This window comes from Pyxicephalus adspersus, chromosome 2, assembly GCF_032062135.1.
Source record: "Pyxicephalus adspersus chromosome 2, UCB_Pads_2.0, whole genome shotgun sequence".
Lineage (NCBI taxonomy): Eukaryota > Metazoa > Chordata > Amphibia > Anura > Pyxicephalidae > Pyxicephalus > Pyxicephalus adspersus.
This window is the reverse complement of record NC_092859.1, coordinates 96,351,847-96,365,860: the sequence shown is the minus strand read 5'-3', so window position 1 is coordinate 96,365,860 and position 14,014 is coordinate 96,351,847. Positions and strand designations below refer to the sequence as shown.

At 35.7% G+C, this 14,014-nt stretch overlaps 1 protein-coding gene across 1 annotated transcript in view; it reads right to left on the bottom strand.

The window, feature by feature from the left end:
* CPED1 (cadherin like and PC-esterase domain containing 1) overlaps positions 1-14,014 on the bottom strand; it is a 129,326-nt gene that overhangs the window by 20,275 nt on the left and 95,037 nt on the right. The window contains exons 16-17 of the mRNA XM_072399032.1: positions 6,137-6,254; positions 5,519-5,655 (exon numbers count right to left, since the gene is read on the bottom strand). Of these exons, the coding sequence (XP_072255133.1) occupies positions 5,519-5,655; positions 6,137-6,254 (255 nt within the window). The remainder of the gene's footprint in view (positions 1-5,518; positions 5,656-6,136; positions 6,255-14,014) is intronic.

Sequence of the window (14,014 nt, the reverse complement as noted above, 5' to 3'; positions counted from 1 at the left end):
TATTTTGCAAATAAACACAGAGCTCACTGTCACCAAGCAAAATTATTTCTCCGCAGTCATTTCCTCTCAAGCTTCCAACCCGCGCAACCTCTTCTCTACAATTGACTCCCTCCTAAACCCCACACCTGCTCCCCCCACAACATCCTTCTCTGCCCAAGACATTGCCACCTACTTTAGAGATAAAATAGACAAAATCAGACAGGATGTCTCTGCTCACCGAGCCACCCCAACCATATCCACCCCTTCCACCTGTAAATTATCACTGGCCTCCCTCAGCCCTGTTACTGTGGACGAAGTCTCTTCTCTTCTCTCATCATCTCCATCTATTACCTGTCAGCTTGACCCAATTCCCTCTGATCTACTCCGTGCCCATTCCTTCACCCTGGCCTCTGCCCTAACGGAACTATTCAACCTCTCCCTTTCTACTGGTAAATACCCCTGAGCTTTCAAACATGCCATAATTCTTCCTATCCTGGAGAAACCCTCACTGGACCCCTCCCTACCCTCTAACTACCGTCCTATCTCCCTTCTCCCATATGTCTCCAAACTTCTTGTACGCCTTGTCTACAAAAGACTCACCCATTACCTGAGCACCAACTCTTTCCTTGACCCCCTCCAGTCTGGCTTTTGAGCTGCCCATTCCTCCGAAACCTCATCGGGGCTTAATCCCAAGGCAACTTTTCTCTCCTCCTTCTCCTTGACCTTTCCTCTGCTTTTGACACTGTTGATCACCCCCTTCTAATACAAATCATGCGCTCCATTGGTATCAGTGACACTGCTCTCTCTTGGTTTGCTTCCTATCTGTCTGTCCTCTCCTTTCAAGTTTCTTTCAAGAGTACTTCCTCCTCACCCACTCTCCTCCCTGTTGGTGTTCCCCAAGGGTCAGTTCTTGGACCGGTTCTCTTTTCTCTGTACACTTCCTCTCTCGGTAGTCTCATATCCTCCTTTGGCATACAGTACGATCTGTATGCTGATGACACTCAAATCTATTTGTCCACCCCTGACTTGTCTCCTTCAGTTCTGGATAAGGTCTCATGCTGCCTGTCAGCCATGTCGTCATGGATGTCTGACCCATTACTCAAACTCAACCTGGATAAAACAGAACTCATCATCATCCCCCCTAAAATTCCATATCTCCCCCTCACATATATCTAACTGTTAACAACACTGTTATTTGGCCCTCCCCTCAGGCACGTTGTCTTGGTGTCACCTTTGACTCGGTCTCTCATTTACCCCCCATATTCAGAACATATCCAGGTCCTGTCACTTTCAGCTACGCAACATCTCCAAAATTCGCCCCTTGTCCCCTGAGACCACCAAACTCCTTGTACATGCTCTTATCATCTCCCGTCTGGACTACTGTAACATCCTTCTCGCTGGTATTCCACTAACCCAAAACAAAAAACAAACATAGTATTTTTTAATATGAACAGAGTTAATCGAATTTCTTGTGATAGTAGATTTGTTGTCTTTGCTTTTAAATGTCTTGGGCAAATTTATCTTGATTGTACCACATGTTGGTAACAAATTGGGTCAACAATCAAATTTATGATATTTAAAATAGAAGGACACATTGTTCCATTCATTTGACGACATTCCAACCCAAGTGGTATGAAGTTGGGGAGGTTGGAGAATATAGATTTTGAAGAGCGACCAATATTAAAACAGACATTTTAAAGAAGGAAACATATTGGTTTCATAAGGAAAATAATCAACAGAATGAACATAAATTGTTTTATGGAAAATAGGTAATTTAATTTAATGAAAAATATGGATTCTATTCCAGCTGTAAATTTAATATAGGTAAATAAGATCAGAAGGTATTTAGGGCATACTGTGAGATTTTATTATCCTATTTGTGATTATATGTAAAGGTTAATAAGATTATTACAATAATTCAGTCTGTTACTGTATGAATGGGTAAATATGATTAAAGAGTATTGTGATTCATGGTTAAAAGTAAGTAAAGGTATTGCAATAAGTTAATGACAATATCACCAATATGATGGGATAATTATTATACAGTAAATAAAAGATTATGTATATTAATTTTACACAGTGCCATCATATTATGCAGGGCTGTAGAAAGTCTGTGGTCATGTCACTAACTGTCCGTCAAAGGGGCTCACAATCTAATGTCCCTACCATGGTCATATGTCATTTATACAGTCTAAGGTCAATTTTTGGGGGGGAAGCCAATTAATCTCACTGCATGTTTTTGGGATGTGAGAAGAAACCAGAGTACCTGGAAGAATCCCACGCAGACACAGGTAGAACCTGCAAACTCGATGCAGATAGTGTCCTGGCCGAGATTCAAACCTGGGACCTAGCGCTGCAAAGGCCAGAGTGCTACCTCTGAGCCACCGCGTAAAGGGGAATAGATGTTTGGACAGCCCAATCCCTATGAAGAACCGTGCTGGACACTTCTTCATTGAGAGTAGAGAGGATTGCATCTTGAATATATGAGATTATTGAGCAACATCAGAGCTCGACCTTTGTAATATACAAAATCTCAAGCTTTCTGTATGTAGTGGAAAATTTTCACCTGCATTTTTGTTAGTCCAATGTACTCGTGTGTAAAAACCTATGGGTTTGTTGGGTGGATTATAGTGTGGCTTACTCATTGTAGTGATTTATAGCTGTGTGGTCTAGAAGTGAACTTTCATACTGCAGCTAAAGAAAACAGTAGTGATCATGTTATGATTTTGCATTGATTGCTCTTCAATTATTTCCATAGTCATCATCATTTGTTGTCTTAATATGGAGTTCTTTATCATATCATCTGTATTGGCTAACTGTGGCATTCAATCAGGTTCCAAACAATGATTTCTCCAACAGGATTTTAAAAGGGAAATACGATTCTCATTTGCTCTGATACAACAGATACAGTACTTAGAATATACATTTTTATAAATCTGGCCCTGTATGTCTAACTGTAGGAATGATCAGACTTGGATATAATACAGTATTATAAACACTATGGAGTCTAGTTTATTTATTATGACGTAATTTACAACTTTTATGCAAGCAGCACAAAATAAACTAATGAAATGAAATGTTTTGAATGTAAAGTGCTGTGTAACAAAATCATACATAAAATTAATTGATAAAAAATAGCATTATATAAAGAATGTATGATAAAAGAGACATCTGGGCCAATATATATATAAAATAAAACATCAACAACAAACAATGCAGCCTGTGATTGCTAATACATCATTAAATAAAATTTTTAAATGAAGCATTGTGAGTAACTGGATCTGACCTGGTATCAGCCTCTTGCAGTGGGCCTAATTTATTGAAGCTCTCAAGACTAAAAACATTTGCCAGCTAATATCAAATGATTTCTATTCCACATTTTCTGGATCACCCGAGTTCTGATAGTTTATCTTCTCTAATTCTGGAGAGCTTTAATAAATTAGGGTGATTGTAACAATAGGTGTACAACAGAGCTGTAATGTGTGAGAAAAGGAGCAGCACAGGGAAGCAATCAGTTTATGTGGTGACAAGAAGCATTCTGATAGGATGAGAAGGTGACAAAGAGACAAGCTCATCACTGTGCTGCTTTAAAGTAAGGTGAATGATAATGCCATCCTACTGAGGATATCTAGTGGCATAAAAATACTATGGGGGCTAAAGGTAAATATAGCAAAAAACTAGTTTTGTTATTGTGGTTATTCTGATAAAAGACTATTTAGGGATCTGAGTTTGTCTCCAATGCAAGACTGTAAAAAGAATGAAAGTGTATACATGAATGGTGTGCTATAAAGACCCGCAGCTACATGTCATGGTCATACTAGTACAATACAGTCAGTCTGCTTCTTTATAGCTTTTCATAATGAATAGATTACAAACTTTGACATCCTGTGCTCAACAACTCATTTTCTCTTGTGGGAAATTGAATCTGATGTTGAACAATATCCTGACTGCCTGATGTTATCAAATGACTGTTAGTCATAGATCATCAAGCAAAACCACAGAAACACAGCAGTTAAAATGCTTACAAAATATATGTATACAAAATGATACATTAAAATGAAAATGTTTGTACAACAAAAGGAGATTTTGAACATTTAGATGACAGATTCCCAATAACACTGTAACATGGCAGAAAAAACACATATTCACAAACACAAATCATCACAAACACACACAGCTTTTGCTATTCCAGGGCAGCAATCTAAAAATCACAGAGCTGTAATGGCTTTGTATAAAAGTTTAAATAATAGTTTTGTTACTGAAGCACTAAAAAACTATGATGTGCCTATTAGTGTGGCCACTTTCAAAGTTATATGATCTTTATTTCATCTGCATTAATTATTTGGCAACTTTGATATACGTACATTATTTAATTTGTATAAACGGCCATCTGTTTTTTAAACAATGGAGTTAATTTTATACCAGAGAATTATTTGTGATTTGCAAAAGATGTCATTGTCCTCATGTCTCATGTGTTGAGCCTGGGTGATTAGTTGCATCCGCACACCTCAAACTACTGGGTACTTTATAGCACTACTGATGGAGCAGTGAAGATGCAAAGAGCAGGAAAATATAATATATAGCAGTAGTATATATTTTTTGTATAAACTAGCTGATTACCCAGCGTTGCCCGGGTATTTATTTATTGCAATCTTATAATATAGTCCAAAAAAAAGTATGTAAAAATGTAAGCAAAAGGCACACTGTGCTGAGCAATACATACACACATACATACATACATACATACATACATGCAAATATACCTCTGACATATAGCACAGCGCTGTACAAAGATCAGCGGTGCACTCACACGAGTCTCAGTCATATGTCTAGCAAGTTTGGTTTAAATGTCTCGATGTGTTTCCCAGTGATTGCATACACACATCTATATATTTATAACACATACATACGTACATACATCCAAATATAGCTCTGACATATAGCACAGCGCTGTACAAAGATGACTGGTACACTCACATGAGTCTCAATCATATGTCTAGGAAGTTTGGTTGAAATGTCTCCATGCGTTTCCAATGATGACAATCAAACTTACATACATACATCTAGATATGTTGGTTGAAATGTGTCGATTTGTTTCCTAGTGATAGTGAAACCGAGCAAGTTTGGTTGAAATGTGTCGATTTGTTTCCTAGTGATAGTGAAACCGCCGAGCAAGTTTGGTTGAAATGTGTCGATTTGTTTCCTAGTGATAGTGAAACCGAGCAAGTTTGGTTGAAATGTGTCGATTTGTTTCCTAGTGATGGTGAAACATAGCAAGTTTGGTTGAAATGTGTCGATGCGTTTCCTAGTGATGATGGAACATAGCAAGTTTGGTTGAAATGTCTCCATGCATTTCATTCAAATATAGCTCTGACATATAGCGCACCGCTGTACAAAGATGACAGGTGCACTGACTCAGTCAGTCATATGTATGGCAAGTGTGGTTGAAATGTCTCCACGCGTTTTCAAGTGATGGTGGAACATACATACATACATACACACACATACATACATACAATTTATATATATATAGATATACCTTTCTGTCTTTTACACACTGCTGTAGCTCAGTCCTCTGTAACACTGGGTGATAACATTTATAAGGCTGCCATGTTATTGCCCTCCAGTCACATGTTCTGTTATCCAAACAGTTCAGGCATGGGACAATCCATTGGCCTAAAAAGAAAAGACATGCTTTATTTGCCCAGCTTAGGTCTCACATCAATATTATTATTATTATTATATTTTTTCCTTTCTGCTATGGGTTCGTTTATTAGACAACAGCATTATCAAAGTAATACATACATCAATTTATAGGCAAACAACAATTAATTTTGTAGATATTGCATTGCAAACATGTACAGTATCATTTTATGAAATCCATAGACAAGAAACTTGTGCACAAAGCCATCTATAGCCGTAGTGCAGTAAATGCTGCATTTTTGGAATACACACAGATAGATGCCACACAGAACACAATGAGATTGTCAAAGACATAAACATTGCCCAGCAAATAAATGCAACAATTGTAAATGCATGGGCACCAGCTTTAGATTTATGCAGATGCATTGCTTCTCTTAAGAATAAAATGTGCTATCTAATAAAGTACTTACATTGGATATAGAAAAAACATTTTATATAGTTTACTTTCAAATACCTTTGGCATCTCCGGAGTCACACTTCCTTTGCCATGCTTGTGAAAGGCCAGATAATACCTCTTTAGAAATATACTGTAATCCACAAGGCTCCTTTTCATGAATGATTAAACCACAATCCTGTGAACAAAAATAAATAAATGTACATACTCCAAAGATAGTAACAAAACAATTCAGACATTACAGTGTGAGAGGGTAAATAACTATATTTGTAAGAATGCGCTGCCTTTAATACACATCTCTTACACAAAACTGTTTTTAAAACATCCTAATATAAGATACTAGTTAGGATTTTATTAAACTGACAAAAATGTTCCTCAAAGATCAGAACATAAACTTTATAGTAGGGGTTTAGACTGTTTTTACCAGCTTGGAACCACCTGTGTGGAGTAATTCATAGGGAATATAAAATTAAGTAATTTATGTGGTTTTTTAGATGCATTTTACACTTAGAAAAGCCCCCTGCATTTATACTGCTTCTATTCTTGTGCCAAAAAAGGGCGCTGGTGCTAAAAAGGATGGGGAGACCCTGTTAGCTGCATTTAAAATAACGGCATCAATCCTCACTATAAACATATTTTTTTTAAAGGTCCCTGAGTATAGACTTCCTGGTATTGAATGAAAACCATCTTACAACTATGCTCCTGCATGGGCACCCTGACACAGGCTGCAGGTGAAGAATATGTCAGCTGTGCAGGCACATACTGTGCAGGTATGGACCACAGTAGTCAGTATTTAGAAAATGTTCCAGGACAACGATGGGCAGCTGGTGTTGAAAGGGCTTTAGTAGATTAGTAGCAAGAAAATGCAAAAAACAGCGCTTTAACAGAATAATTGTCACCCAGTTAGGGTTTAGATTTATTTATAAAAAAAACGTGCAGTGCTGTCAACTTTTGGGAATTGACAACTATACTAAATGTTTTCAACTTGTAAATATTCTTTCTTGCTCTAGAATAATGGACTTCAAATTGTTTGAAAATTGACTTATAACACTTATGTTCTTTCTCCTTGGCATTATTGTAACACACGCCTGAATCCTCCAGACTAGCAAACTGTCAAAACTTCTGCTTTTATAGAGGTGGCCACAGTGGCTGATCACCAGTTAGTTAGGTGCATCTACATAGCAGCATCAGGCTGCAACTTACCCTAATAATTCCTGTGGAAGTGGTAAGAGTGTACGTTTTTTTTACACTCTGCTTTTATATTTTGACTGGGTTTTGGCTGGGTACACACGTGAAATAATTATCATTGGAAAGGATCTTTCACAATCCTTTCAAACGACTAAGGACTGCACGATGCATGAACGAGTACTATACATACAGCACCATCCTGCTCTATGGAGAAGGGGGGACGACAGAGCGGCACTCCGCTTCACGCTCTCCCCCTTCACTTCCATTATGATCATTGGTTGTCCATTGTAAGTGGATCCGCCAGGATAAGATGATTTTTTTTATTATGTCTTATTAAGCAAAACCTTAAAATTAAAAAGAATCTTTTTCTCATTATTGTATATTATCTTTGTTTTACAAATAAATGTTTTGTCTTTGCCAAGTGACACTTAAAGCATGATCAGTAATAGAAGGAAACAGCATGGAAATCTGCTGGAAATCCGAAATGGAACTGTATATTAAAAGAATCAAACAACTCTGACTCAGTCGCTTGTCTGTGTATATTTAGCTTGAGCAATCGATTGCTGTACATACCAGGCTGTCTAAAATAGTTTGTAAAGAAAACGTGAAAAGGACACTGGCATTTAATCAGCCCGCTGCATGAAGGAATACAAATTTACTTAAGGAAAAAAATTGTACATTTTTAAAATGGTTTTGCCCTAAACCATGATAGATTGAGAAAATAAATATGTACAAAACCACAACATTCCCGCCACTACACAGAAGTGAAATCAATAAACCACAAATGCTATTTAAGAAGAATTGTAATTGTGGTGAAGTCAGAGCATGCACTCAGTTTACCTTTAATACCTTAGATGAGCCTTGCTGCATGTGAATAAAAACTTAATCTCAAAATGGATTTTTTTCATAGTGTTAAAAAAACACAAACCGGTAGTTCACATGTGTTGTACATATGCACATAAGTTAATGGCCCTGATTTATTAAAGCTGGAGAGGATACACTTTCATCACAGAAGCTTGGTGATCCAGTAAACCTGAAATGGATCTGGTCCAGGATTCAAAACATTTGCTAACAAATGGAAAATTACAGGTTTGCTGGATCAGCCAGCTTCACTGATGAAGGTGTGTCCCCTTCAGTATTGGAGAGCTTTATTAAATCAGGCCTAATATGTTTTTCTTGTGCTAAGTAAGACTGTTGTTTCTTGTCCTACCTGCCTAGTTCCAGTATATGTTGGTTAGGCTGTGGATGGCACAGGCCAGCACACCTTACTGAAAGTGTAATATTACATACATGTGATATAATATTTAATTTTGTTGAAGATTTTAAAAAATTCTGTAAGCAATAAGAGCTTATTTATGATATTCAATTTAGAAAAGCAAGTATTTTATATCCATCTAACTGATATGCATTATTATTATTAATGAACTAAATATTTGATGCAATGAGCTTTATAAATAATAATATACTGTTCTCCCTTTTTTCATCCTTACACCTAAAAAATTCCTGATCTCCTTCAACCTTTTTGCAGTCACTACCTGTTAACATACACTTCAATTATAGGGTATGGCATCTTCCGGGCTGACAACAACAGACCATGTCCTTCTAATGTGTATTGAAGCAATAAAACTTACATTGGAAGCCTTTGTAACAAGCTGACATTACAAGAACAAAACAGGAACATAGCTTTCTGCAGACTGAAAAAAATACTGAAAGTTACTGAAAATAACATGAACATGCTAAAGATAAAAGAACAGTTTGGTGATTAGGCTGAAATATGCTTCATATCTTTTTTTTACTTTTTTCTGTTTTATAGTTTTTGCCTATCTTTTAATTATTTAGTCTAAAGCACTAAAACTGTATGGCAAATATTACACCACATAAAACTATTCCAAAACACACTAAATACATCTAAAACATACACACAGCAAAGGAATTCTATTGAATTGATGCACAAATATTAGTGTAACTTTAGTAATGCAACATTCCTTTTGTACAAATATTTCCTAGTGCTTGCCTTTTGCAGGACGAACATCTGAAGTGGGTTTTACATTTTTATTCATGGCTTGCTGATGATGAACTTCTGTGACAGTCAGTAAAGCAATCCATGTATCCCTTTTGTTAGGTGGGATTTGCATTGTGGCAGCTTAACAAGTAAATGCCTGACCCCCATAAAACTGAACAATGACGGCATGTGTGTAAACCTGACATACTCCAGTTTTACTTTATACATTTCTGTAAATGGACCATGTGTTCTTATCTTTTGTCTATTCACCAACCATCAGGTCAAAAGAGCAGAAGACATATGTGACTTGTGACTACTACACTCATGGACCAGACCCTGAATTGGGGTATAGCAACGTTAGCTATATACAAGGCAATTTTATAGAATAACTAAACTTTAAATTATTTTTTTGTTGAAAATTGAAAAGCATTTAAATACACTTATTGTGGGTTCAGCTGACCCCAAGGGCCTGAGTTTTATTAGAAGAGCGCTGTACGGAAAGAAAAAAATGGACCTGCAATTCCTTCTGGAAAGGTCAGCTGCCTGGAGTCAAAGATGAAGTCATTGGTTTAGAACAAGTATAAAGATCAGGTGTTCCCGACCTCACCCTGTCTTTAGGTTGTATATGCTTGTACACTGTCATTGGCAAGGAGTAGTAGTTTCATTATTATTTCTATGGCAGAACTCCTCTACAGCAATGCTGGCAAAATAATGCATGCAATGTGTGTAATGAGTATAAAAAATATAAAAATGTATAACAAATATAAAAGAAACAAATACAGAATGTAAAAAAATAAACAAATACAAATAAAAAGGCATCTCACATTCTGCCTTTGGTGCTATAGTATATGCTTGCTTGTTCAATAATAACAAAAACAAACAAAAAATAAACCAAAACACAATATTTAAAATGGCAAAATACTGAGAATGGTATAAATCATAGATAGGTTTTTTTTTAGAAATAATAAATGATTCGGCAGATCTAATTAAACCTTCATTTTTTTTAGAATCTCCTGCATAAATAATGATATGGTTAACTAGCTTTTTTAAAGTAAAATAAAGAGAAATTTAAGGATTATAAGTCTTGTAAAATAAGTCATTATAAGTCTAAGTATAAATTCAAAACAAATACATAATAGTGACTGTATACAGATATTCAAAACACAATGCACACCAGCAACTGAAAAGTACAATATTACTAATGATAAAAAATTACATTTATTTAAACAAATTTGCACCATGTCCCAGGTAAATAATATCTAAAAACATTGATATTAGTCTATGGGCTCTATCTATAAAACAGGGAATAAGACATTTCCTCAAACATTTTTTTGTGGGAATCTTCCAGGTTCATGCGTTTCATGGCAGTAGCTGATTCCCACCAATGAATGTCCCTGTTTTTTTAACTTTGTGTATATATATATATATATATATATGTATATAGCCTATAATACATATTGTAGAGAACTAGAATACAACAAACTATTTAAACTTCTGGAGCGTGTCATTGTTCCCATGGTTTGAGTATTCTACTGCTACATTGTAAAGTGGAGTCCTCAGCTTGTCTGATATCCAACTGCGATGTCCACTTGGAGCCACGAGGTCTGGGCACGATGTGTAGATATTTAGCAGTGTTACTCCAACTAACATTAACATCAGACAGTTTTGCCCTTGCATAGAAACAATTTGCACAGGGCTTCACACAACAGCCTCAAATTCCTAAATGTCTTGTGATTGCTCTCAACAAAGTGTTACAGGACAACTTAACAGGGATTTTCTTGTTCATACTTGTGCTCAGGTATACACTTAACTCCTTCCGTAATAAAGAAGGTGGAGATTTACACAGCATGTTAACAGAGGTTATTTTTTCAATGAACCACAACTTTTTAATAATTCTCATCCCTTAACATTCTATCCAAAACAAAAAAGGAAAAGTCTGAAGATAAGTTTTAGCAAAGATTTGACCAACAAATTCCCATTGCTTTTGAGGACTCCCAACATTCAAGACAAACAGGTAGAAAGCCTAAATGACAGAAGTGCTTGAGATCAGTGTTGTGCAGGTCTCTCTTCTATTAAACCCTGACCGATTTCTATTTCAGCTATATTGAATGAAGAGACAAACACAGAGACAGACTACGGAAACGTAGGAAAATGTGGCCTTAAGAGGTGGCAAGTTTAACAGGTGGCATATAGTAAATGTAAAAAGGAGAATAAAATAATTCATTTTACTTTATTCCCAGTATACAGTTTAATTGGGTATAGGGATGAAAGACCAGGATTAAGAAAAATATTTTGGTAATTCAGCTAAGGAGTAATAAGAAGTGTGGGATTACCAAAAGAAATAAATATTATATGTGGTGCAGCCTTAGCATATGGGCAAGAGTGGTATGAAGTATAGAGAGGAGGCTATTAATGTCATTCAGTCTCAGCACACAGCTATGGGAAGAAAGTGGTATGGGCTCAATGGGCTCAATGATGTTCAGCCTTAGCATATAGCTACAGGGAAATAGTAGTATGGGTTATAGAGAGGTGGCTAATAGAGTTCAATGTATTTTATCTTCAGACTATGGCCATTGGAAAAGTGTGTACAGAGTGAGTACAGAGATGGGACAAGAGGAGTTCAATGATATTCGGTTTTAGTATACAGCTACATGAAGGGTATAGGGTATAGGGTATAAAGAACAGGCTAAATGAATTCAGTCATTCAGTTTCCAATACAACTAAATGATGAGAGTGGTATGGGGAACAGAAAGTCGGCTGAATGAGTTCAGTATAATTTAGCTTCAGAATTCAGCTACAGGAACGGCATAATATAAGGAATACAGAAAGGAAAACTAGTGTCGGTAAGCTTAAGGAAGGGCTGATCACACATTAGCATTGTTGTTTGTGTTTGTTTGAATAGTCTGCCAAATGCAACACACAGAAAATAGTGTATTCAACATTTTTAATGTGCACCACAGTGTGTGGATTGCATTCTTATGGTGTGTTTGGGGTGCTAATAACAGTGGCAACCCAGCACAGGCATGCGTGTCACATGTTGGCACAATTTACAAATTGAAAAAAACATGTTTAAAGCAACACATTTGTGTGAAGGAGCTTAGAAAGGTTCAACCCAGCTTGCAAAATTAATCAATAGTAATATTCTCATAATTTAAAAACTGTTGATGGTAATAAAGCATGGTATTTATGTATTAGTATAAAACCATTGAAACCTGATATAAAATAAAGAAGTCCAATTTACAGACTATGGACAATGGAGATCTGAAATCTGTGTTGTATTTACAAAGTGTGTGTGGCATAACAATGCTATCAACTAATGGCTGTACAATAATACCTTCTTTTTTCAAACATTCCAAATTTGAATAGATGCAAACGTCCCTCCACATATCTTAAAACAATACAGTTTTAAGATATTGATGAGCCCTTTAAAACCAAATTAAATACAGAAATCAAACTTGCCATAAACTAAGCATATATAGAAAATGAAAAATACTTTACTACTACTATACTATGATAATACTTTCTTTCAACAGTTCAAGTAATTTGTTGAGGCTCTTCTGTAAATGCTCATGTTATCAAAAGTACCTAACAGCAAATTTATATTATTTTTTTTCTATAATTTCTCTGAAGACTTTAATAGACTTACAGAAAAAGGTACCCAACCACTAAGGATTCTAGTAAAATTAAAAAAAACAATCTCTTAAGATAAACAAGAAAGGTGCTATTGCTGGTTTCCTTCAGCAAATGTTAGTTGCCTGGAAGTCATTGGCTTTAATATTTCAAATCACTGACCTACAACAAAAATGCTAATCAGAGTAAATTCAGAACTGCTGATTTGTATGCCTAATTTCAATCTACCAATGCCACAGAACTACTAAAGCCATTTAGCAGTATTACAGCAATGAAGCAAAAGTGCAGAAAATGGCATCTGCAGTATTTTTTTAATAAAGGGCTTATTCTCCTTTTTAGAATGTCAGGCGAAGCCGTTTGTGTGTACATCACATATACAGGTTGTACTCCATTCACACTTAGCAAGGATGCTTGTATTTTCAGCAAATAGTTAAATCTTTTTTATTATGTATTTTTTTTTATTTGAGGATAACAATAAAACCAAGAAATCATTAAAGAGTTGAGCAAGAATGAAAACAAGTATAGAAATTATAACACAGAAAAGCCAAAATATAAATAAACCTTATATAGAGATTTGAGGACAACAAATGATTAGAGTCTATCAGCATTCCTGAGTAGTACCAGGGGATTATTAATAGGAGGCCTAGATGTATACCATGATGTCAATTTGAATGAACATGAAATGAGTATCAATGAAAAGATTTCTATATTTAAAAAAAATCTCAGTTGCTTTTCTCTGTCAAGAGGAAATTGTATTCATATATGGAATATAATGTTGCCTGCATAAAAAGCCATGTCTGTAGCTTAAAAGATGTTCACCTGTACTGTATGTGTTGTAGGTAAAAAGTTTTGCAAAACTCCAATAAAACATATTTGCAACAGGGTTTTTAATCTTTCACACTTAAGTTTCCACCCATAGGACAATTATATGACAACCAATGCAAACTAAACTTTTGCATAGTTCATTAACTTTGTCCAGCTAAAGTGCAAAGTAAGGGTGTGAATCAGCCAATGACCAAAGTTGAAATGTTTTCTGTATGTAAGCAATGATTCTAGAACAAACCATGGTTGCAAAGTCTTTTTCTTTATCTGACTGGTTTGTGTAGTTTGTTTCAGAA